Raw genomic sequence first — 25,684 nt, forward strand, 5'->3', positions numbered from 1 at the left:
TTTACTTTAATTTAAATGACAATTGAATATTTAGATCAGTGATGATATTCTTACATTTACTACAGCATCCCAATCCTTTCCCTAGTCAAGTATAATCACAGTTTAAATCTAATATCAGATAATGAGAAATGGGGCCTGCTCTCCAACCCCTGTGTTGAAATGTCCTTGATTGTAATCCCAAGGGACAGAGGTTATCATGGAATAGCCAATGGAGAAAGTCAGTGGGACTTGGAAGTACAAATAAAGAGTTATGTTCTTGCCATGTTAAGTTCGAGTTCTTATTTTGTTCATACTGTATCACCGAGTCCTAGTATGCATTGGCTCATAGCTAGATTGAGTATGTTTTCATCTTTTTGCTGGTGGCCTCACATTGAATATTATTACTAGGAAGGTTTTGTATGAGATAGTGGTATTTCTGCCAGTGACGTCCTTTGTTTTAATGTTAAATAGCCAATACTGCGAATTCACTCATTAGAAGTGCTACCATTCAGAGGTTGTTAATCAATAAAATCATTTAACTTCCTCCAATGTTTGTCATCTTAAGCTACCGTTGAAATGAACTTTTTAACAGGGGAAAAGACAGCAACCATATAGACAGTTTAGGGAAATTAATTCCTGTGCCTTTTTAATAAAGAGGTTATCTTCACACTTTCTTTTTACTAGTATATATTTAATAATGGGGCTACTTTTTCAGTGGCACTACTTGCATGAACGGGAGCTTTAATTTGCATCTCCAGCCTTGAAAGGCCTGGATACATCCAGAAACATATAAGCTCATTCCCAGTTGGAATATGTTTTTCTCTCTCATCTCTAAAATAATAAGAACTCATTAAAACACATAATATTACTTATTAGTTTCTCTCTGGTAATTGGAACTAACTATCTAATTGTCTTTCATAAATAATGATGAGTCAGATAAGTATGGTGTTAATGTCATATCAGAAATTCTTGCTTACAGTACTAGTGGGGGTATATTTGAAAGTCTATTATAGTGTAACATTTTTCATAAAGTTGAGGTCAATGGGGCTATTCACATGCATGTGAGGGATACAGGGTTGGTACCCAGTTTGAATCGGAATAAGTTCTGCCTGAATATTAAAGAAGTGAAATGTAGTTTGTAAAGCTCTGATAGTTCAAAAAAGCTTCTAGTAAGTGACATGGTGAGGCCTCATCTGGAGTACTGTGTCCAGTTTTGGGCCCCACACTACAAGAAGGATGTGGAAAAATTGGAAAGAGTCCAGCAGAGGGCAACAAAAATGATTAGGGGTCTGGAGCACATGACTTATGAGGAGAGGCTGAGGGAACTGGGATTGTTTAGTCTCCAGAAGAGAAGAATGAGTGGGGATTTGATAGCTGCTTTCAACTACCTGAAAGGGGGTTCCAAATAGAATGGATCTAGACTGTTCTCAATGGTACCTGATGACAGAACAAGGAGTAATGGTCTCAAGTTGCAGTTGGGGAGGTTTAGGTTGGATATTAGGAAAAACTTTTTCACTAGGAGAGTGGTGAAGCACTGGAATGGGTTAATTAGGGAGGTGGTGGAATCTCCTTCCTTAGAGGTTTTTAAGGTCAGGCTTGACAAAGCCCTGGCTGGGATGATTTAGTTGGGAATTGGTCCTGCTTTGAGCAGGGGGTTGGACTAGATGACCTTCTGAGGTCCCTTCCAACCCTGATATTCTATGATTCTATGACTTTCTAATTCTTAGGCAGACACAAAGCAAATACAAAAATCGGTGGAGAGATATATTAAAGTCTGATTTGCCAGAAGTTTAACAAATTCCTCTTTATTCTGTGATCTATATTGTATGGACCTGGGAGCTATGCCTATTTTTACTTAATTTTCCATCTAAGAAATATAAAATCTTGGGTTACTTTTTGTTTCTTTGCGATAAAATTATCTAGGGAGAATTCGTAAAATGTGATCCTTTAATGACACTTGAATGTTGAAAGGGCAGATAATTGGAGTTATAGCTGGAAGAATATGGACTAAGCAGCATTAATGAAGATTCATTCAGATTCTGATTTGGCTGTTCAGTTCAACCATGCTTATGTACCTTTTCATATGTTATTTGTGAACATTCTCATGCCTTTTATTTTGTTCTCATGAATGTATGGGGGCATCTCTGTACTGCATAGGACTACTGTATTCACATGAAAACAAACATATTTGTATCTGAGGAAGAATATCTGCTATTTGTTATTTACTTCTGAGTAATTGTTACTAGTTTTCATGTAAATATTTCAGTTATCCAATCAAATAATAGACAACACTTCCACATGACTTAGTTGTGAATGATGCCGTGAATGATGAATAGTAAATATTTGAAGTGAACAGTCCATAAACCATCAAAAAACTGAAAATTGTATGTTCAAACTATTTAACAGATCTTTATGAACAATTAAAATATTGGATACATTGGGATTGCTATAGAAATTATTGCTAAACAGAATAAAGAGCTGTTAGCTAACTGATCTACAGTGAATAAGGTTACCTAATTCACTTGGAAAATATAGATTTAGAGAATTTACAGTTTCAATCCAACTCCCGCTGAAGTCAGTAGAAATATTCCCATTGACTTCAATTGGATGATAACCTTTAAGAGGTGCTCCCCCATCAAAACAGTGGGAATTTATTTTAAAAGGATGTATGATTAGGGTGACCAGATGTCCCATTTTTAAAGGGACAGTCCCATTTTTGGGGACTTTTTCTTATATGGGCGCCTATTACCCTTCGCCTCCTGTCCCGTTTTTTCATAGTTGCTATCTGGTAACCCTATGTATGATAGGATACTGGAATATAGTCCATTATTTTATTCTTTGACTGATATAATTTGAGATATTTTTTTCATTTATTTGGGCATAATGTTTTCTCTGGATCTTTTGTATTATTGGAAAAAATCAATTAATTTATAGATTTCAATGTGGCACCATGTAATGTTATGTGTGGGTTAGGTATTTATTTCGTTGGAATGACAGGGCATGACTGAAAACTCATTTAGCTTTGCAACCCCCATTTTAGTGCATTTTTCAAATTTTTATTCTTGGGGGAAAAAAGTTTATTTTATTAGTTATATTTACAACAGTGCCTGTCCAACATTTTAGGTGCAGAACATTAATGCATTCAAAAACTCAGTAGATCAAATTGAGAATAAAAGGAACTTCCAGTCCATCACAGTAAACTTAAACTTCTCTCCCTCCATCCTTTGCCATTCAACCCTACTCAGACCCTCAAAAAACTTCCACCTGGAAAAATCTCAGGAAATAGCAGCTTGTATTATTTTATTGAAAGTCTTCTAATCTGGACTCTGATGGACCAAGGGTGAAGTGATCACCAACCTCTTCATGCCCTGATTCAGCAAAGCACTTAAGCACATTCTTAATTTTACACATGTGCTCAAGTCCTCATGCAGTCAATAAGACTTAAACACACGCTTAAAGTGAGGCATGATCTTAAATGCTGTGTTAAATTCTGATAGATATAAGCCTATGCTTAACTGCTTTACTCTATCAGGGCCTACACTAGCTATAATTTTACCGGGAGACATTGCTTTTTTAAACCCAAATTTGATTTATTTTGGAATACCGTGTGCATTATTAATGAGAGATTTACCTGAGTAAAGGCTGCAGGACTAGGCCCTAAAACTACAAAATATGGATTATTGCTCTAAAAGAACTGTAGCTCAGACTTATGTTGTTTAACATTTGATTTAAATTTTAGCACTTAGTCATATTTACAACAAACTGGTTATTAGTAGGACAATATCTTCTTAACTGTGTGTTCACATGAATTGTTTTCTGATGAGTGGCTACTAGGAATCGAAGATTCATGGTAGGGAATGGAAACAGTTTTATAGCTGTTGTCAGCTTCTTATTTATGGTGGTCTAAGATTAGTTACAGAATACATAGCCAGCACTGAGTCACTGACAATGCATTTATTTTTGACATAAAGTGAAATCAAATTTGGTTCAGTGTCTCATTGCATAGCGTCTAACCTTTACATTCCTTGCAAAGACTATTTGATATTTTTTTTATGTAAACTTGTTCATATCTGGGTATTACTAAACATGGATCATGAAGATTAAATTTATGAGGAGATTAGTGTTTGGTGTCTAATCTAGCTTTGCTGTCATGGTAAACCACTTGTACCAGGGTAGAGTATGTTATGACCCACAAAAAAATCTATGAACTTTGTGGTAGTTACATTACTTTGTGTTTAAATATTTTATATAGGATATGAAAGATAATATAGCAAGATTTTAGGACTGAATAACTATCCTTAGATTATATCCAAGGAAAGATGTATATTATAATGGGATTTCATTAGGGTTGGGTGAATTTTCAGAGGACAAAAACTGCCTTAAACTGGTAAGAAAATGTTCTCAAAAGATTCTCTCTATTTTAAACCTGTCCAGGTTTACCAAACTCTAGGACAAATGTAATAGTCATTTGCAAATAAAAATTAAGCATATTAAAGTACCATTTTTAATTCCAAAATGTTGAACAATTAAAAATAGAAACTCCTATTATGTTTCATTTGTAAATTTTCTATTTTACTCAATCCATGCTCACTGTTTCTTCTGCCCTGAAACTTTTAGTTACACACTCACACTAAATTAAACATACCATTTTCAGCATGAAGAAAAGATATCAAGTTAGTTTGCCAGGCTCTATTTTCAGTGTTATGGTGCACGGTGTAATTTTCTTTACTGTCTCCTAGTATTATTTAATATTTATATTGTGATAGCACCTAGGGTTCTCAACCAGCTCAGGATCCCATTGTGCTAGGTGCTGTTCATACATATATAGTAAATGACAGCCCCTGCCCCTGAGAGATCCTATACTTTCTTCTTCATAGATTCATAGATTCAAAGGCCAAAAGGGACCATTGTGATCATCTAATCTGATGTCCTATATAACACAGGCAATAGAACTTCCCCAAAATAGTTTCTACAGAATATCTTTAAGAAAAACATCCACTCTTTAATTAAAAAATCAGTGTTGGAGAATCCACCATGGACTCTGGGTAAGTTAATTATTGTCACCATTAAAAAATTATGCCTTATTTCCATTCCGAATTTATCTAGCTTTAACTTTCAGCCATTGGATCATGTTAAATCTTTATCTGCTAGATTGAAGAGCCCATTATTAAATATTTGTTTCCCATGTAGGTACTTACAGACTTAACCTTAACCATCCCTTAACCTTCTTTTTGTTAAGCTAAATGGATTGAAATCCTTCAGTCTATCACTATAAGCCATGTTTTCTAATTATTTAATCATTCTCTTGGCTCTTCTCTCAACCTTCTCCAATTTATCAACATCCTTCTTGAAGTGTGGATACCAGAACTGGACACAGTATTCCAGCAGTGGTCATACCAATGCCAAATGCAGAGGTAAAATAGCCTCTCTGCTCCTACTTGAGATTCCCATTTTTATGCATCCCAGGTTCACATTAGCCCTTTTGGCCACATCATTGCACTGGGAGGTCATATTCAGCTGATTATCCATCACAACCCCAAGCTTTTTCACAGTCACTGCTTCCCAGGATAGAGTCACCCATCCTGTAAGTATGGCTTATGTTCTTTGTTCCTAGATTATACATTTACATTTAGTGATATTAAAACACATATTTGCATGAGCCCATTTTACTAAGCAATCTAGGTTGCACTGTATCAGTGACCTGTCATCTTCATGATTTACCATTCTCCCAGTTTTTGTGTCATCTGCAACCTTTATCAGTGATGAGTTTGTTTTATTTCAGATCATTAATCAAAATAGATAAGGCCAGGAATTGATCCCTGCAAGACCCAACTAGAAATATATCATTCAATGATGATATCCTGTTTACAATTACATTTTGAGACCTATCAGTTAGCCAGAGTTTAATCCATTTTATGTGTGCCATGTTAATTTGATATCTTTCTATTTTTTTAATCAAAATGTCATGCGGTACCAAGTCAAATACTTCACAGAATCTTAGTATATTACATCAACACTATTACCTTTATCAAACTTGTAATCTCATAAAAAATCAAGTTAGTTTAACAGGATCTTGTTTCCATAAGCCCATGGTGATTGTTATTAATTATATTACTCTCATTTAATTCTTTATTAATCAGCTCCCATATAAGGTGCTCCATTATCTTGACTGGGATCAATGTCAGACTGACAGGCCTATAATTACACAGGTCATCCCATTTACCCTTTTAAAATATCTGCACATCATTAATTTTCTTCCAGTCTCCTAGACCTTCCCCAGTATTCTAAGATGTACTGAAAGTCAACATTAATGGTCCAATGAGCTTCTCAGCCAGCTCTTTAAAACACTTTTGGATGTAAATTATCTGGATCTACTGATTAAAAATGTCTAGCTTTAGGAGCTGCTGTTTAGCACCATCCTGAGATACTAGTGGAATGAAAAAAGTATGTCAGCCTGGTGTAGAGCACCCACATGTGAGATGAAGGGGCTTCTGTGTCCCTTGCTTCTACTTTAAACAAGATCAGGGTTTGTCCCGTAATGAAAAAAAGACTTACTCACTGCTGCCAATCTGGTAGCTTCCGTGATTTACTTAAAAAATTACTTTACGCATTCAAATAATTGCAGAATGAGATCATGACACAATGATTTCTGAAAAGCTCCTTCTGTTACAGAAGTTCATTTGGTTCCCATACTTACATGTGCTCAGTACATTATTATTATTATGTATTAATTTGTAGATTCACCCATTATCAGGTATGTCTAACTACAAGATAAAGTTAATGAGTTCTAAGTTGCTTGTTCACCGGACCTAACAAACATAGTGAACTCTTTGCTGCTACAGCTTTAGATTTTCTCTTTATTATGGAAGGTCAAAATAAATTTCATTAATTCTTTTCCTTTAAGTAGATAAATCAAAACCAGTAGGGAATTTTAAATACCAATTACTCTTTAGGGAATTCTACTGTTTCTACTTACTAGGGAATTCCACAGCACAAGTCAAATAAAGAAGCTTTATCTTTAAAAAAAAAATAGCATACACACACACAACCCTCAATGCTGGATTAACTGGGTGAAAAATGGTGACAAAATGTGTGCAGAGCTAAATTAGAAAAAGTTTGCAAGTCACATGCATTACTTGTTTAAAAGTAAGTGTCCAACATATGCGGCTTACTATAATGGCCCAACCCTTTGAAATGATGAGCATTCTCAATACCCATTGAAATAAATGAGAGTTGAGGGCAATCAGCATTTTTACAGGACTAAATCCACTGTGTGTGTTTCACAGTTCAGGAAATCCATTTCCTCCTCTGTAGGTAATTCTCAAACCTTTCATACTGTATTCTTGAGTGAGCATATTAAATGTAGGGTACGTTCCTTCTCCTATGATATATTCCAATTGACTTCAGTGGAAATATTATTAGGCCTGTAGGCTAGGGTTACCATATTCTCTGCCTCCAAATGGAGGACACTCCACGGCCCCCGGCCCCGCCCCCAGCCCCGCCCATACCCCCGCCCCAACCCCGCCCCCTCCCCAAAGTCTCCGCCCCCTCCCCTGCTTCCCGCGAACATTTGATTCGCGGGAAGCCTGAAGCAGGTAAGGAGGGTGTGGGGGGGAGGAGGCGCGGCTCCGGCCGACCACCCCCGGCCCGCCCAGCACTGCCGGCCCCCGGCGGCCCGGCGCACCCCCGGGCTCCCCGCGGGCCCGCCGGCCCGGCTGACCGGCTCCCCGCAGGCCCGGCTGACCGGCTCCCCGCGGGCCCGGCTCCCCGCCGGCCCGGCTGACCGGCTCCCCGCCGGCCCGGCTGACCGGCTCCCCGCGGGCCCGGCTCCCCGCGGGCCCGGCTGACCGGCTCCCCGCCGGCCCGGCTCCCCGCGGGCCCGCCGGCCCGGTTCCCCGCGGGCCCGCCGGCCCGGCTCCCCGCCGGCCCGGCTGACCGGCTCCCCGCCGGCCCGGCTGACCGGCTCCCCGCCGGCCCGGCTCCCCGCCGGCCCGGCTGACCGGCTCCCCGCCGGCCCGGCTCACCGCCGGCCCGGCTGACCGGCTCCCCGCCGGCCCGGCTCCCCGCCGGCCCGGCTGACCGGCTCCCCGCCGGCCCGGCTGACCGGCTCCCAGCCCGGACCCCGGCCCGGCCCCGCGCCCCCGGCTCCCCGTCCGGCCCCGCGCCCGGCACTGCGCCCCTAGTTCCCGGCCCGGCACCATGCCCCCGGCCCCGCACCGCCGGCCCCGGCCGAGCACCACCCAGCCCTCCCGATTTTCCCGGACATGCCCGGCTTTTGGGGATTTCCCCCCGGACGGGGATTTGAGCCCCCAAAAGCCGGACATGTCCGGGAAAATCCGGACGTATGGTAACCCTACTGTAGGCCTAAATTTTCAAGTGCTCAGAACCCACAATTGGGGACAGATTTTCCTAAGAGTTCAGCTCTCACTTAGGCAGCTAAACAAGGACTAGATTTTCAAAAGAGCTTAGCAGCAAATGTGTTGAGGTCTTTTCAAAATCTGACCCTAGCCTAGGGGTGGGGCAGAGGGTAGTGTGAACTCTTAAAAATCTGTCCATAATATCAGATCAGTGACAAAATCATGGGAAAAATAAAAGCTAACATTTTTTACATTTTTATGTCAGCAAATTAGCATCCAGTCCAAAAAAAGAAAGATATCACTGTTTAGGGGCAGATTGTGATGCCTTACTCAAGCTGAATGGTACCTTATACCATGAGTAATCCCAATGATGTCAGTAGAACTACCTGTAGAGTAAAGCGCTACTCAATATAAGCAGGAGCATCACAGTTTGTCCCTTAAGAATTCTCCATGAAATATAATTTTATCAATACAAAGTCCTCCAAATATTTATTTTCTTAATTTCCTTTTTTGTTATATTCCAGTATTTATCTGTTCCAGGTTCTTCACTTCACTTCTTTTGATGCTCTTAATACTATGAAGCAGATTTATAGGCTGCCATTATTCTTTTAATGCAAACTCCCTGCTAAAGGCAGCTGTTCTGAAGGCAGATTTCTTTTCATTAATTTAGTTAGGAACTAGACATACCACATTGCTTTTTTTCTTTCCCCGTCCTGCGCAGCTGCAGCCATTGCTTTTCAGCAGCCTCTACAGTCAGACCCATCTTCTTTCCTTTCTCGAGCAGATTGGATATTTTTTTTGTCCTTTACTGCTCTTGTGACAGCTTCTCTATCATGATGAATAGAATTTTTGCTGCAGAACTCACCTGTCTGTCTCTTCATTTTGGCCTAGCTTTATATGCCAATTCCATCAGCCCAGTTCCTTTGCCTGCTTCGCTCTGTGGATGTTTGATTCACATTCGGGTGCTTGTTGCATCTGGAATTTGCTTCCACTTAGGTTCTTAAATAAAAGCTTAACCTGAAAGCAGTCCACAGGCTTTGGGGCTCCTGATTAGCATCACAGCCAGGTGAGAGTAGGGAGTTTAAGGGACTTGGTGCTTGGCTTTGAAGTCTGGCCACCTTTAAACACTGCTGGATGAACTTAGAAATTCCTCATCCCTACACCAATGCAGATACTGAGTTCACTAGTACTTCACAGTCAGTGATCTCCTCTGGCATAGTTGTTGGAAGTAGGGATGGTGGGGGTGCTGCCACACCCCCTGGCTTAAATTGGTTTCCCTTATATACAGGGTTTACAGTTTGGTTCAATGGCTGTCAGCACCCCCAGTAAAAAATTGTCCCAGCACCCCTGTCTTCTGTTTCATGGTTATGAATTCAAAAGCTAAATAGAATGAAAACAAACCCTTCATATTTTAGACTGCTCCATATTCTTTATTGTGTTATAATGAAAAAAAATATAATCAGGAAAGAATATTTTTATTAGGTAAATACTTAAATAGATTGATCACATTATAATGAGGCTTGTGATGTATTGGGGGATTTAAACATGAGATTAGTATCAAAGGTCTAACCAGCTAGTCAGAACACAACTCTGGATAGATAATGTCCCAGTGTATACCATAACTAACATCCTTTTCTTGCTTTTTATTTATATAGTGGCTTTCTGGAGGCCAGTGAAGGTTAATACAATTACATTTAGATGTGTATTAAAACAGAAACATGTCTATGGGAGTATATATGCAGACCTTTGTTACATATCTGATGAAAACATCAGATCATAAAGGATCATTCCTGAATAATGCAATTTGTTATCTGAAGTAATTTTACTGTAAACATTGATCACTTCATAGTTGAATCATGTTTAGAAAATTTAAACAAGCTGTATGATTACTCTAGGAGGCATGGAATGGTTTGTTCAAATTAGTACCATCTGTGGATAGAAAAAGTTTGGGGAATTTTAGTCATTCTTGAAGAATGAAAATCTGATTCTCCATGCTAAAGTAACTATAATCCTGTTTGTATCTGTAACCCAATAGTGTAGTTGTCTTGAAGTTGTCTAGTTGAATGTGCAGTTCATCAAAGCAGAAGGTACTCTACCATGGAGTGTCACTGCTGATCACTAGTAATTGCCCTCCGAGTACCTGCATTCTCTTTTTGATGTGCTCAGGACTCAGCATCTTTGCATTTATTCTAAGCGAAAATGACATTTATATGTGATTTGCCCATTTAAATGTATTTGATGAGATTAAAATGAATTAAACTTTTTAACTAACATTTAAATCCCTTTTTAATAAACTGTTTAGGCATTGTGGCAGAAAATTGATTTTCTGTGTTTTCTGCTGTCTTACACTTTATTTTGCAGGGCAGAAACTAGACAAATTTTCTACTGAAACAGGCCCTTAATAAATTGGAAATGAGATGAAATAAAAATGAAGATACTGTATTACAGTATAAAATATCTATCTACTCCAGTGTATATCTAAGGTGCCTATCATCCTGGGTATCTGAAAGGATTTATTCCATCAAAGAGACAATTTTGATCTAGTTTTAGTAGGTCAAGGGTATTATCTTCCTGGAAATATATTTAAATTGTAGTTTACTCAAACCATGAAGTGTCTTTTTCATTATTACTGCTACATTATTGGACTTAATTATGCTTTTATGGCATCACCCTGCACCCTTCAGGGGGTGCAGCATGTTCTCTCTCTGCAAGGCCAGTCAGATCTGCTGGCTGGAATATAGGGGGGCTGGGCAAGGTATTAGCTTCCTCTTTGCCTCTCCCCTCCTGGTTAGAAATGTAGGGACTGAAATTGTTGCCTGCTGCGACATGGAAGGAAGAGGAGGAGAATCCTTGCACCATTTCCCCCACCGCTTTGTGCACCCAATCTGCCCCATTATTATTAAACCTGTTTCTGTACCTTAATTTCTTCTGTCTCCTTCGTCCCAGGCAGATCTTTTTATATCTTTCCTCCATCAGGACTTTTAATTTTTGAGATATTGTATGGGAAAGTGACTCTTTAGGCTTTGGCTGGCTGCTTTAATAAAATCTCATAGTTAACAGGGCTCCTCCCTGTGAGAGAACCTCAGAATACATTGATCCGAACTCCCCAGGAAGTCTTGGAACTCATACAATTTGATTGGCAGCACTCAATCCATCAGAGATTGCTAGTCCTGCTGAGATTAAAGGCCCTGATTTAAATGGAGGTTTATTCCATGGAGTGCTTGCAGGATCAGACTCTAATATGGTTTTCAGTAAATATAAGAGGTCACTTGTAGATAGAGAAGATGACACTGAACCAAGATGTTTCTGTCCCAGTGCTGTCAACTCTCATGATTCTATAGTAAATATTGCAATATTTAGAGTTTTTCTATACACACACACACACACACACACACACTGTTTTGGGGGCCTGATCCTGATTTTTGAATATTTGGAGTTAGCAATTTTGCAATCCTGAAAAGTTTTATTTGGGTTCAGTTTCAAAGTGAGACCTAGCGACAGTTATTTTATTCAAGCTAATTTACCCATCCCCCAGAATCCATTCCTAATTTTATCATTTCAGTAATTGAACAAACCAGACCAATATTCTTTGCCGTGTTTTGAATATATACTAATAACTTATCTTCAAATATAGGACACTCATTTGAAAAAAACATTTTTAGGAAGCAATTAGTATTTTTATTGCAATCATTGAGCCCACCTCAGCCCTCATTTCAACACTAATAAAGAAAAGGTCAGAATAAGACCCCTACTGTATAAAATATAATATGCAGTGTGCAGTATTCCCATGAATGTCCTACATTGGTTATCTTCTGCTGTGTTTTTTTCATAATGGGGAAACTGTAACCCATATAGGTAGTTCTCTGTCTGATTTGTTTTTAATGTACTATAAACTGCTTTGCTTCTCACTAAGTAACAGAGAGAAGAATATGAACTTTAATTTTGATGCTATGGAGTATTATAATGATTCCAGCCTTTGTTTCTTTCAGAAGATTCTTTGCTTCAAAGAAGGCTCTTACCTCTCTCACATTACTAAAGTAGGTTGAAATTTTGCCCCCATTGAAGTCTGTGGAAAAACTCCCATTGACTTCAATGGGTCCAGGATTTTGACTATAGTAATTAATGGTACAGCACTAAATTATGCAGATTAAAAGATTAAATAAGAAAATTACCATGGCCAGAAAATGATTTTTGTTTAAATGCTTGTTGGGCTTGAATGACTGCACCGCACTTTAAGCAGGGGGTTCTTGGCTGGCTGGCCAGCCAAATTAAGGAAATAGCCCTTTATGGTGCGGGGTGGAAGGAGATGAAGATTACAACAATGGGTCAGCATGATCACTGACTCATCCCCTGGGAATGCAGGATTCAAAAGGGGCAGCTCTGCTCCTGAAGCTTCCCTTTTACATGGAGCAGGCTGAGGCTGGACCCACCCTCTCTGCTCTTTTGGTGGTAAAATACCAGGTTTGGTCAATACCTGCTGTGGGCATTACCCTAGCTGCCCCTTTTTTTAGGGGGTCTGGGAAGGAATTTTCCCCCTACCATCATATTGGCTTGGGTGCAGATGGGGTTTTTTTTGCCTTCCCCACAGCGGGTGCAGGAAGGGCTTTGTTCATGCATGACCTGAAGGGTGGTAGACTGTATGTCACAACTCATTATTTAAGTGTAAGGCAGTTGTCCAATGCAGGTACTCCATAGGAAAGGTATACAGTGACCAGATAAATGGCTTGGAAAAGGACTTAAAAAGAGGTGTTCATTAAAGGAACAAATGGGGGCAGTTGGGGACTCCTATGATTGGTATGGCAGGGAGCCAACCCCCATTCTTATAGCTCACCTTAACCCTCTTACGAAGGGGGGGTGGATGGTAAGATCCCAGCAATGGATTTACTGGAGGGACCTGGATGGAAAAAGAGGGGGAGCTAGTAAAAGACCCCCGGGTAATTACAGAATAAACATAGGGTTATCTGCACTGTATATTTTTATCTGCTGGGTAGCCCCAGACATCTAATAATAAAGTTGCAGCCCTATTAAACCCATGTCAAATGTCTCCTGTCCTTTTGGTATAGCCAGACAATTGCTATTTGCACTTTGCTTGTATTCGTTTGTTTGTTTTCTTGAGCTGCCACTCCTCTCCCATTCTGTCAAGATTTCATTCTTACAAGTCAGTCATTCCAAAGTATTCATATTTATGGGGGAGACAAAGGTTTGTAACATTAGGATGTCATATTGTTAAAAGATGAACTGTTAGAGATGAAATCAAAGGTTCAGATATTCCCAGAGGTCTTCTAAAGCCATTGGGAACATTTTTTCCCCAGAATGAATATCCTGGGATTTTTTGTTATTTAAGTATCCATGCTGCTTAGTTATCAGTATTAGGATAGATAATGGATTTTTGTTTTACCAATAATTTTTTCCCCCCGAAGATTTCAAAACACATTAGACAGGTGTACGGAAGGATTTTTGAGGAGGTTTCTCTTGGCAGTTTCTGCTACTGGAGAATGGTAATATTATCTTACAGAGAATCTTTGAGATAATATTAGCTTGGTGTGTGACTATATGATCCTGTACAAAACTATATGTCACATATCCAGTCTGAGAGATCTGACAAGTACACCGTTGGCTTAATATAGATGTGGCATGCTGTTGTGTACATGCACATTTATATATCTACATGGGTGTTCACATATATGTGTATATAGATAAAAGGAAACACACAAAGTTGGGAACTTCTTTTTTACATTGCATTTTCTTGTTACTGAATTCTTGTTTTTAATTGCTGTTATTTCTTGTTTACTGAACAGCACTGAATGTTGGAAAACTGAGCTACTGTGTGTGTGTGTGTGTGTGTGTATTCATATATATACACTGTATGTGTTTATATACTGAAAGTTAAACACAATGTTTATGAAGCCTTGAAATTTTGCCTGAGGATTGCATGCATTACCAAGACCATGGGAGAGGCAAGTCAAGATTTCAAAGTGAGAGGAGAGGAATCCCAGTTAGCAACAGCAGTAAAAGATGCTGAGGTTAGGGCAAAAATAACTTTGCTTAATATTCCCTCCCCAAGACGAGGCATGGTCCTGAGTATAGCAACAGCAATGTTACCTCTCCTCCTAGCTGCCCTTGCATGCCACAATTAGAAGTATTTTTCTTTAACTCAAAAGCTATACTAAATATGTGTGCCATATGTAAGTATATATAGGGCCTGGTTTTCCTCTCACTTTCACTGGTGTGTGTGACTGCATTTATATTGGTGGAATTACTCCTTATTTACAACAATGTAAGTCAGGGGAGAATCAGGCTGATAATGTGTAGTATATTTAGCAAGAGACTGAACAGACTCTGAATTGATGATATGAAATTGTATCCTCTATAATTAGACATGCTTATTAAAAATATTTAGTTTTAACTGCCTTCAATGTATCCATAGTTAAAAACAACTTGTCATTCATGTTAAGATACTGTATGTTAAATTAAAAATGTGTTTTAATTTCTAGTCCCCAGTGCTCCCAGGGATGTTGCTTTTTCCAACGTTCAATCAACAAGTGTGACTTTGATATGGAGAACCCCAGATACTATCCTTGGCTACTTTCAAAACTACAAGATTACTACACAGCTACGGTCCATCCACTGCAGTGACTGGGAAAACAATGAATGTATTGAATATGAGAAGGATCAATATTCGTATGAAACTGGTGTTGATGACTATATAGAGGAGATAGTACATGAACTAAAAAAATTCAGATGGTATAGGTTTAAAGTTGCCGCTAGTACAAATGCTGGCTATGGCAACACTTCACCTTGGATTTCTACACAAACTTTGCCTGGCTGTAAGTAAGGATGACTGTCATACCTCGTATTTCTATACTGAAATTGAGTCCAGCTAGATATGCAAACATTGTAGTCAGAGGTTATGATGTTTCTTCATAAAGCTATAGCAATGGTGAAGCAAAGAAGAATTTGTTGTAACTTTGCAGCTTTAATATCAGGTTTCAGAGTAGCAGCCGTGTTAGTCTGTATCCGCAAAAAGAAGAACAGGAGTACTTGTGGCACCTTAGAGACTAACAAATTTATTAGAGCATAAGCTTTCGTGGTCTACAGCCCACTTCTTCGGATGCATATAGAATGGAACATATATTGAGGAGATATATATACACACATACAGAGAGCATATGTGTATATATATCTCCTCAATATATGTTCCATTCTATATGCATCCGAAGAAGTGGGCTGTAGTCCACGAAAGCTTATGCTCTAATAAATTTGTTAGTCTCTAAGGTGCCACAAGTACTCCTGTTCTTCTTTTTGCAGCTTTAATATATTTCCCTTACTATTTTAAAATAATACTTATTCATAGTTAAAGTAATTCAGAATGAAAGAGCCTGTTCGATGCTAGATGCTATTTACAAAATGGCCATTTAATTTCTCAGCCAGAGTCTTCTGAAATACACAAGTCAGATTTCTGACGTTGGCAGTTTCCATTTCCATTTCTAGGTAAGTGGTGTGGGGTCAACTAAAACACACATGCTTTCAAACCATCACTCGTTTAAAACTTTACTTGTTTCACTAGTCTAATGTGTTTCACCAGACTAATGGCACTTTCTCTATTAGGGGAGCATAAAGAACAGCTAGATTTCTTGTCAATATCATATGCTTTAAATTTAATGTAAGAGCTCTTAAGTGCTGCTTGAGATTTCACAGGAAAACTGTAGAGGAGATGAGAAATGAACAGAAGTCTCCTACATCTCAGACAAGCACCCGAACTACCATCCTTCCTCTACTTTGCTTTCATAAAGTTAAGCATATGTATACTTATACAAAGTTAAACAAGTTTGCAAGATCAGAGCCTAAGTGTGCACTGTATATTATATATGCAAGTGTTTACACACATACACAGGGCAAAGCAATGACAGTAGCATATTATATTTATAATATTTCAGCTGTTGGCTTCTGTTTCCCATACCTTCTCCTGTTTCCACAGAAACCAGATCAGCAAAAATAGAGAACCATAATTTGCATAGATTTTTAAGTAGAACTCACCATTGATTTTAATGGGAAATTCTGTCTATAAATTGATGGCATGATATAGCCCAAGATAAAGGGGTTAAAGCTTTTAAAAAAATAAACCTAGAACGTACATTTCTGCAGAAACTGGATAGGAAAAGCTGCTGGTAGCTAACAACTCTGAAAAAGATTTCTCACTTATAGATCTCAGCTGCTGTCTGCCTGCTGAGAAATGCAAGTTCCAGTTTCCTAAAACAGCTGCTGAGTTAGGACTCTTTTAGTTTCAAATTGAGGGGTGGGGAAGAGGATTTAAAATAAAGCGCTAGAGAAAGTATCTTTTAGATTTCCTCAATAGCAGCGTGCAATGATTTAAGAAAGGGTTAACTTGCTAAACAGTTCCAGGTAGTGTGGTTATCATGGAAGTTATAGATGGAAGAAAAGACCTGTTGGACTGTTCAGTCAATTTGCATGTCAATACAAATACTGTCCCCAGCAGTAGATTCTCCTTCTATTATCTAGTCTAGTTTTAAAGGTGCTAAGCAATGGGGTTTCCAACACTTTTCTGCGGGTCTGTTCCATACCCAAATACATCTAACAAATGAGACATATTTCTTAATATGTAGCCTACATTTTTCTTTTTAAAAGTTATGTCAGCTTTCCACACATAAAATATTTGCCTTTCATAATTTTAAATGTATAAATCTATATGGATGATACCTGGAGTAAATAGTAAAATTTAGTATTTTTCCAGATCATGAGATACAGTAATGAATTCAACAACATGAGATTTAATTGTACAAGTTTTTGGAAACTATTGGCAGTAATTTCACACTTACAACCCAATTAAACAAGTAGAATATTCACTGAGAGCTGTCAACATTCTGAACTGGTGCTGAATAAATGTAGTTACCTGTGGAATTTTCAGATAGGCTTTTGCAACCTGTGCAGCAAGCTACTATCAGAAAACCTGATTATGAAGCGTAAGTTTTAAAAAAAGTATACAAAATAGAAATATAGGGCCAAATGCTGATGTCACTTACTCCCATTCAGCTGTAATAATGGACAGTGGGTGTTGTGTAACTAACTTGGCACACTAGTTAGCCTACAAATAGAATGGGGTATAAACAGAATATTCTGTGTAGGGATAATGAATGTCTTTTTATTTTATCTGAACAGATGACCTGACATGATTCTTTTCCGCCTCTAAACTATGTTGCCATGCCTTATACATAGAATAAAAGCTATAGCCATTTATAAACTATTGTCTGGAAAAATTGGATACTTGTGCTTTCAAAAGAACAACGTAGTCAGTGTAGCACATTCAAATAATTAATATTCTCATTTAAACCAAAAAGTGCGACAGTGTAATAAAACACACAACTGCTGTTGGACTACATCCTGGGCCCAGTAGCTTCCTTGGCACTAGAGCCAATAGAAAAACAAAGGGAGAAAAATCCACCAAAATCAATCAATCAGTCAAAATTTGGAAATTCTATAGCTGGTTAAATCCAGCAACAAACCTACCTGAAAATTTTCAGAAATTTGTTAAATTTCCACTAGCCCTTCTCAGTACAAAGCTGTGAGGTGGTTGGCCAGTGCTCTGCATCTATAGAAGCCACATACTGATGGGGGAGAAGAACCTCCTCTGAGATGGTCAAGCCACATTTAGGTAACTGCCCTACCCCACTCCAAGGACAGGATCTGTGGCCCCATCCAGCCTGACTGCCATATAGGACTATGATTACATGGGCAATGAAGTTACTGAGCAAGAGCAGTGTCTTTCTGCCATTCAAGCAGGGGTTGGAGTTTTCCCTGGCTTAATGGTAATGATCTGAGGAGAAAATGAACAGGCCATGTCAAAGACGGTTATCCAGCTGGAAGCTGAGACATATCCCATCAGACCTAAGATCCCTCCTTGGCAATCATGGATCTGTGGAAGAGACCCGACTCCTGCTACCTCAATCAACTTTTACAGTTCTTGCCAGCTGAGCATTTTTTGTACTTAAAAAATGTTTGAGGAACCTTTCCCCAGTTCCACTTTCTCTCCTTTGCCAGGGTTACTGCAGTCCTAGGTATATAATAATGCTAATAGTAGTCCCCAGGTACCAGCAGCAAGAGATGGGTTCAGGGTGCACCATAAGACTACATAGGGAAACTCTGCACAGAACAGGTGTGAATCTCCTCTCCTTTCTCTATTGGACTGAATCAAGCATCCTCTGGGTGATTCTGCTGATGCACAGCCAGGTTAAACAGCTTTTTGGGGCGTAAAGGCTTCTCACTGCTATGTAAAATAGCTGAAGATTTTGTACATAGAAATCAATTAGAGTTGCATGGGCTCATCTGAGGGCAGAATTTAACCCAGTTTTTCTGGTTTTCAAGCAATAGCTCTGCTAAGTGCGTCCTTCAGGAATGTAACGTAATCTTGGTTGTGAAATAACACTCAAAGGATCTTTCTTTGGGCATAATTTGATTTGCAGTAATTTTCATTTCTCTCAGGCTCAGACAAAAAAAAGGTAGCCATTATTCTCAGACCCAAGCACTGTTTACAATATTTACACACACGCTCTGGACCTAATAGTTCTCGAAGTTTATAGAGATGCAATATTGATAAAGGAATTTACATAAAATGCATTCTAAATTCTTAATTTAATTTCCTTATATCTATCCATTGTTATAGTAAAATGTGGATCTTGTGAACATATGTCCTAGTGCAGCAGTATCTAATAGACAAATGTTTAATAATCTGAATATACTGTGGGTAATTAAATGGAGGATCTCACTACTATTACCATCATTACAGTACCTTTTACTCCAAAGTTAAAATGTATCTAAATCTATTTGCCTTTAAAACTGCAGGAATTCCTATTTAATTTCTTGGATCTGTGTACATATTTGTAGCCATAATCACAGTAATGTAGTATATTGGAGTACATCATAGTGCATTACTCAGGATTAATCCAGCTCTCACATCCAGATCAACTATTCAGCCTTCTGTTTTGTAGATTATCCTCATAGGAATGGTCTCACTGTCTCATAAAATAGTTTGATGGCACTGTTATTGCTTAGCTGATGGATTGCGCAAAGAGCCAGCTCTGTTTTGCAAGATGAAATATTTTCAACATGATCTAAGTTTGTACAAACACCAGTACATTAGATCAGTGTTGTAGCACAATAAGGGGAAGAGAAGGGAACATTTTCCATAGCAAGAGAAACTTAGTTATCTTGCACCTGCACTCATTCTGATCTTCACTTTTGCATTCATAACAAGCAAAATATTACATTTTATAGTCCATATCATCTTTTCTCTGATAAAATAATTTTGGAGAGCCAAAGTTAGGTGGGAAATGGATGGTACTGAGGCCACAGAATTAATTCTGCATTATGGTGTAGTTAGGGAACTTGGGAATTGGTATTTTTTGCAAGCTGAAGGGCCTCATTGTGCATGGATGTCCTGAGATGTGGTGCAGTTCTTGGGCATCCCTGAAAGGCTGGGGCATATGTGTAGAGGGCCAGAACCTATGAAGTGCCCCCCCAAACCCTACATCTGTTATGGCAGGATGGTTCATTCTGTTCTACCTGTACCTGACCCAACGTATTTGAAATGTTTGCAATGGGAGTTTGTGTAACTTAATACTGACAGGGTCAGCATTGTATTACACAGGGAAATCACCACGAGTTTCCAGGTAGATGAGACTACGGAAATTGAGCCTTGACTACTTCCCAGCACCTTCCCTCCCAATCTCTAGTGTCTGGAGTTCTTGCTTTTCTGGGTCAAAGGGAGGGGAGTGATACTGCCATGCTTGTATACCCCCTCTTCCGACAACTTTTGTCTTGAAGGAGCAGGGGATTCTTTGTCTCGTTCATTCTCTTTATGGGGAAAGGATTGGGCCCTATATCTATCTAATGCCTAAATATCCAAATATTTGGGGGGAAATCTAGATCAATTTAAAATGATATAACTGAACATGAGACTTTTTTTTTCTTAAAAAAATAATAATGAAAAAGGCAGTCCTTATCCAAACTGGCAAGCATGAACTTCCATGAGAAGGTTAGGGTATTCAGTCTTGTTTTTGAGGATTATGCTAAATGATGGGCTATCCAGACTTACCTTCTAGCAAACACACTTAACTGCTGCCACAGCATCAGGACACAGATGGATGGGAAAGATGACCCTGACCTCCATAAGACCCGCATTCCTGTGCCAGGATAGAAGCATGATAATCAGGAAATGATGGTTGTTAGTTACAGAAAATGCATTATTGTGAAAACCAGGAGAAAACTGCTTATGAGAGGAAGTGATTGGATTATAGGAGAATGAGAGAATAAGACTAGGTCATTTCTACTGAGTAAATTGCTGTGATTTATAAGAGAAAGGGTATAGTGATATCTTACCCATTACTGACTAGACTCATTTCACAAAAAATCCTAAATCAGAATGTGACAGTTACCGCTGAGACAACCAGTTTTTTTTAATGTTTATTATAAAACACCAAGTGTTTTTGAACCGCACATTTCCAGCGTCCAGTCTCCTTTTTCGTTTTACAGATTATCCGTAGCTATTTTTAATTTTTTATTACCGTTAAGCAAGTGTCAATTGATCATTTTCTGATTACAGTGAAAATTAAATGGGTAATGGTGTTTAGATGCATTTTATGTAAATACCTTAAATACATAAAAAGTTTCCTGATAGAAATCTAAACATTTAACAAATTGAAAATTTTGTCATCAAATAGGAGATACTGCATCTCTAAATTACGCTGGATAATGTGGTAAATTACTTTTGGACTTTAAGTGAAAATATGTGGATTACATATAAATTGTGCTAAAAGTGAATTTTATTACCTATAATCCTTCCTTTATCTAACTAGTAAATCTAAATTGCTTCCTTGACTAATTTTAAATGATAAAATATGCTCCATTTTTTGCTAGTACTGTAAATAATGGAAAATCATCTTCATAAGTTCACAGTTCTAGGGTTCTGTTAACTGAACATTTATATGGCATTTTACAGTTCTTTCAGAGACGTCACTGTGCACCAAAATAGATAAAGGCATAATCCTCTTTTAGTAATGCAGCAATAGATAGTGCAAGCATGTTTTGCACCAAAGGAAACTTTGAGGAAAAACTATAGAGGTGAACTAACATAAAAATGAGTTATAGCTCAGTTAAAAATATACATCTTTAGTAGATATATCTGAGCTACTGCAGATGAGTACATTGGCTTTAAATTCTCTCTCTCTTGTCTTCACTCTTCTCTGACTACATAGTCTAAACCTCCCACTCCACTCAAGTGATCAAACAATCCACAGCCTCCCACTAACAAACAACCATCCAAACTTTCTTATTTCCTAGCAGTAATCCACTGGATAGTTGGTAGTGATCTAATGATTCATGAAGGAGAAAAATGTATTAAAAGCAATTTTATGCAGAAATCAAAGATAGAGAGTGCTTCTTTACTATTTTATTGTTTATTGAGATTTGTATAGATTGCAGTTTTGCTGTTCTTTTTGTAGCAGGCACAAAATGGTGCCATGTAGCCAAGTTCTCAAATTATATGCAATCTAGGTGTCTCTTGCGCTCATAAATCATATTTTCCCCATTCTTACCATATTCACTGTTTAAAAGTCAATATGCACAGTACCAAGAACTTCTGTGTTATAGGAAGAGTACCGAATTTTCCTCTACTTTAGAATAATAGGTAACAAGGTTAACTCATACCACCGCATGATGTGGAAACTACTGAAAAATATTCATTTTTTAATAGTGACAATCTGGAAGTCCTACAGCTCCTTTCCCCTCTTTACTTTTCTGTATTTCATAATATGTTAAGAAAAAAAGAATGATAAAAATAAACTGGAAACCAAACATTCCTTTTATAAAACAGTACTCTATACAAAGTTAAGAATTTTCCAGTCCTGTTGACATGCATATAAACTTGTGATAGTATTTTTTGTTGTTGTTCTTTATTCTGATGCATCAAACATAGTCCATCTCCCATGTGGAAATTGTATGTGCCATGTAAAAGCAGTCATATTAATTAATAGAGACTATGGTGTAAATTTACAAAACTGTTTAGGAGATTTAGACACATCTTCCATTAAGGATATGGAATTTTAATAAAAGATGTCTAAATCCCATAGAAAGCTTTATAAATCAGAAACAAAAATGTTTGTAATTCTTTAAACAGCTTGGCAAATATAATAATACAGTTACAAACGTTTCATTTTCAAATAGTAAGTGAATCTTATTTTATGGTGACTCAAGATACTGTGTTATTTGTTGTGAACTAATTCAGCTTTGATTCACATTTGTATCATTTTTTCCATAGCTCCAGATGGTCCTCCAGAAAATGTAACTGTAGTAGTTACATCTCCTCACAGTATTAACATCAGTTGGAGTGAACCTGACATTATTACTGGACCAACATTCTACCTCATAGACATTACCTCAGTAAGGCAGTTCTCATTTTTACTTGTTGGTTGATAATGATACAGATGTTTGATGGTATCTGGAATAACACGAATATAGACATTTTATAGAAATTGCAAGACACATAAACAGGATAGGAATGAAAGCCAGAATGTCCAAAACATACATTTTCATTTGCACGGAGGAATCTAGGACATAGGAAATAAAAATGTAGTTTGAGAAAATGGTGATTTTCTTGTTTAAGAATGAGCAAATTCTTTGATATTGAAAATATTGATAGTGTGTTAATGTGAAACTTTAGGGAAACTAGCTTTGTTAAAAGGTCAGACGTTTCTTTAAGTCTTAGACAAAATAATAAGGTGTTATATTGCTTATAAACCTAACAAATTAAAGCTGAGATTCCTGGGTAATCAATGTCTGGGGTTTTAAGAAAAACATCAAATATTGCAAAAGTCACAATAAAATAGAAATGGCAACATGGGGCTCACATGCTTCTACCCTTTCTGTTTCTTCTGAGTTCACTGCTGTTTTCTAACTGGCCCAAGGCACTATGCAGGTGGTAGACCATGTATCACAGCAGCAGTGCAACGTGATGGCAGGACTTACAATAACAAGGGAAGTGTTAAAAGGAAAACAACTCTTCCTTCCTTCAGCAAGATCTTGAGCAGGTCATTAGAAGAGACTAGAGAAGAGCTGGCGCACAGTTCTTCACAATTCTGCTTTCAACAAAAGAAAAGACATTTTACTTGTGAAACCCTCCTGTCACTTATGACACACTGTCATAAAATTGCACCAAAGTGATTTCTTTCACCTTTTTTCAGAAGCACCAAACCCCCAAATTCAAACATTTTGTTTGTGTGAAACATTCCACCAAGTTCTGTTCACACAATTTTCCCTTCTGCCTTTGTAATATGTGGTTGCTAAATTATGAGTGGGATGCAGTCATGTCCTAGACCATGATATATCGATCTGATACTTATACCTATAATTTATAATAAGGTACCCAATAAGCTATAATGAATGACTGGATTTCTCAAAAGTGTTGGTAAATATTCAGCAGGAATTTAAAATGCTGTCTTGAATATTCAGTCAGTGACCAAACATGATTTTAAGGAAACGTTCACATTCAGAATATGTTTCAAGTTTATAGATTTAATTTTAGAGATTACTTGTAATCAAGTACTGTCTAATCAATGATCAGTAGCTACAGGTGTCATCTCCATAATGAATAGCATTATACAGATGGGTCCACTGTTACTTAAAGTCCAATAAAACTGTCATAGACTGTCTGCAGTGAAAATACTGGTATAAATTTTGGTGGCCCTCTGGGAAAATTGTGTATTTGGATTCCAAATTCCACAAACATTCTGTATTTTACAACATTACATACATTTTAGTATTTTAGTTCTCAGATCAGGCTCCTTAAGGATTTGTAAAATATTTTCACAGGACATAATAAATTCAGATCCCTTCTCTGTCACATCATAATTTTTAAAAAGTAATACTTTCCATCCATTTATTGAAAGTCAAAGTTTCTTTTTAAATTGCCAATTTTTTTGGCTTTACTAAACAGTAAATGAGAAAATCATTCTGCTACCTTATCCCAAAATAAATCATACCATACTTTTTCTCATTCTTTGTTTTCATTGAAAGTATTTGTGGAATAAAGGACTACCCAAAATCAGTAAAGGAGACAAAATTGGACCATAAGGCTTTTGGGGAGAGTAAAAATAAAGAAAAGTTTAATGATCCTGTATTAAAACAATTGTATTTACAGCTCTCTTGTAAATATTTAAATGCCATATAACTGATAGTGAAATATGAAAAAGTACCTCATCTCTTGATGGTCATCCCAGGAAATGAATGTCTGTTTAGTGCATCAGAAACTTTAGTTAAGGTTAACTCTCAGTGGGGAGAAAAAGAAAAGAGAAAAAGTGTGCTTGAATGATCCTAATGTTTTAGCAGCTGCATTTAATACAAATTTCACTCAGTGGGAAAACTACTGTACAGCTACCTAATTTTCCTTCAAATTACACATCGAAGGAACAATAATGAAAACATCATTTAAAAATGTTATAATAGAGGGAATAGACCATAAGGAGGGGGCTTAATAAAATGTTGTTTGATTATCTACTAGAAGAGCTTCCTTTTCCACTTATCTACTTTTTCATATGATGTTTAATTAAAATTTCACAGCTAAATAAAATTAAATAGATTTGTGCATTTATGTACCAGTGCCAGTTTTGGGAAACAAACTATGTATTGATCCTTAGGGAACGATCCAGCAAATACTTGTTCACATTAGTACATTTACACACATGAGAAGTCCCATTGACCTCAGTGGGGCTATTTGTGGGTGTAATGATGACCTGTGGTTTGTGCCCACACAAGGGAGCAAAGGGCATAAGGCAGTCTTCTTATTTCTCTGCCCAAGCTACCCAAGTTGCAAGTCCCAGTGCACAGGCGAAAACAGTCTCTGTGGAGTTGCTACTCCCCCTCCTGTACAGATGGGCATGGGCAGGAGTTGGTGGAGCCTTGACTCTTCCCCTTCAACATGTCAGCAGAGCTGGCACAGAGAGGGAAGGAAGTTGCCACAGGCAGTGGGCTGGTGCACTTGCTTCCCTGCAAAGCAAGAGGAAATCTAGGAACAAATTGTGACTCTTTGAGTCACTGTTCAGTCCCTGGTCTGCTCCTTGAGCAGTCATCCTGTGCACTGCCCCTCACACAAGGCTCATGAGAACTCCATCTTCTGGATCTCCATCAGCAAACTGAATCAGGAACATACGGCTTTGCAGGATTGGGCTTTTGAAAATTGGCACTTATACAAGTGAAGCAGCATTTTGTTTAAATGTGCCCAATTGACTATCCAAATGTGGGGTTTGACCATCCTGCTAATGCAGCCACATTTGTCATTTGAT

At 38.1% G+C, this 25,684-nt stretch overlaps 1 protein-coding gene across 1 annotated transcript in view; it reads left to right on the plus strand.

The window, feature by feature from the left end:
- Positions 1 to 25,684, plus strand: part of PTPRQ (protein tyrosine phosphatase receptor type Q) — a 199,396-nt gene that overhangs the window by 127,110 nt on the left and 46,602 nt on the right. The window contains exons 43-44 of the mRNA XM_054027278.1: positions 14,831 to 15,163; positions 22,666 to 22,787. Of these exons, the coding sequence (XP_053883253.1) occupies positions 14,831 to 15,163; positions 22,666 to 22,787 (455 nt within the window). The remainder of the gene's footprint in view (positions 1 to 14,830; positions 15,164 to 22,665; positions 22,788 to 25,684) is intronic.

The sequence above is a fragment of the Malaclemys terrapin genome, chromosome 1 (assembly GCF_027887155.1).
Source record: "Malaclemys terrapin pileata isolate rMalTer1 chromosome 1, rMalTer1.hap1, whole genome shotgun sequence".
Taxonomy (NCBI): Eukaryota; Metazoa; Chordata; order Testudines; family Emydidae; genus Malaclemys; species Malaclemys terrapin.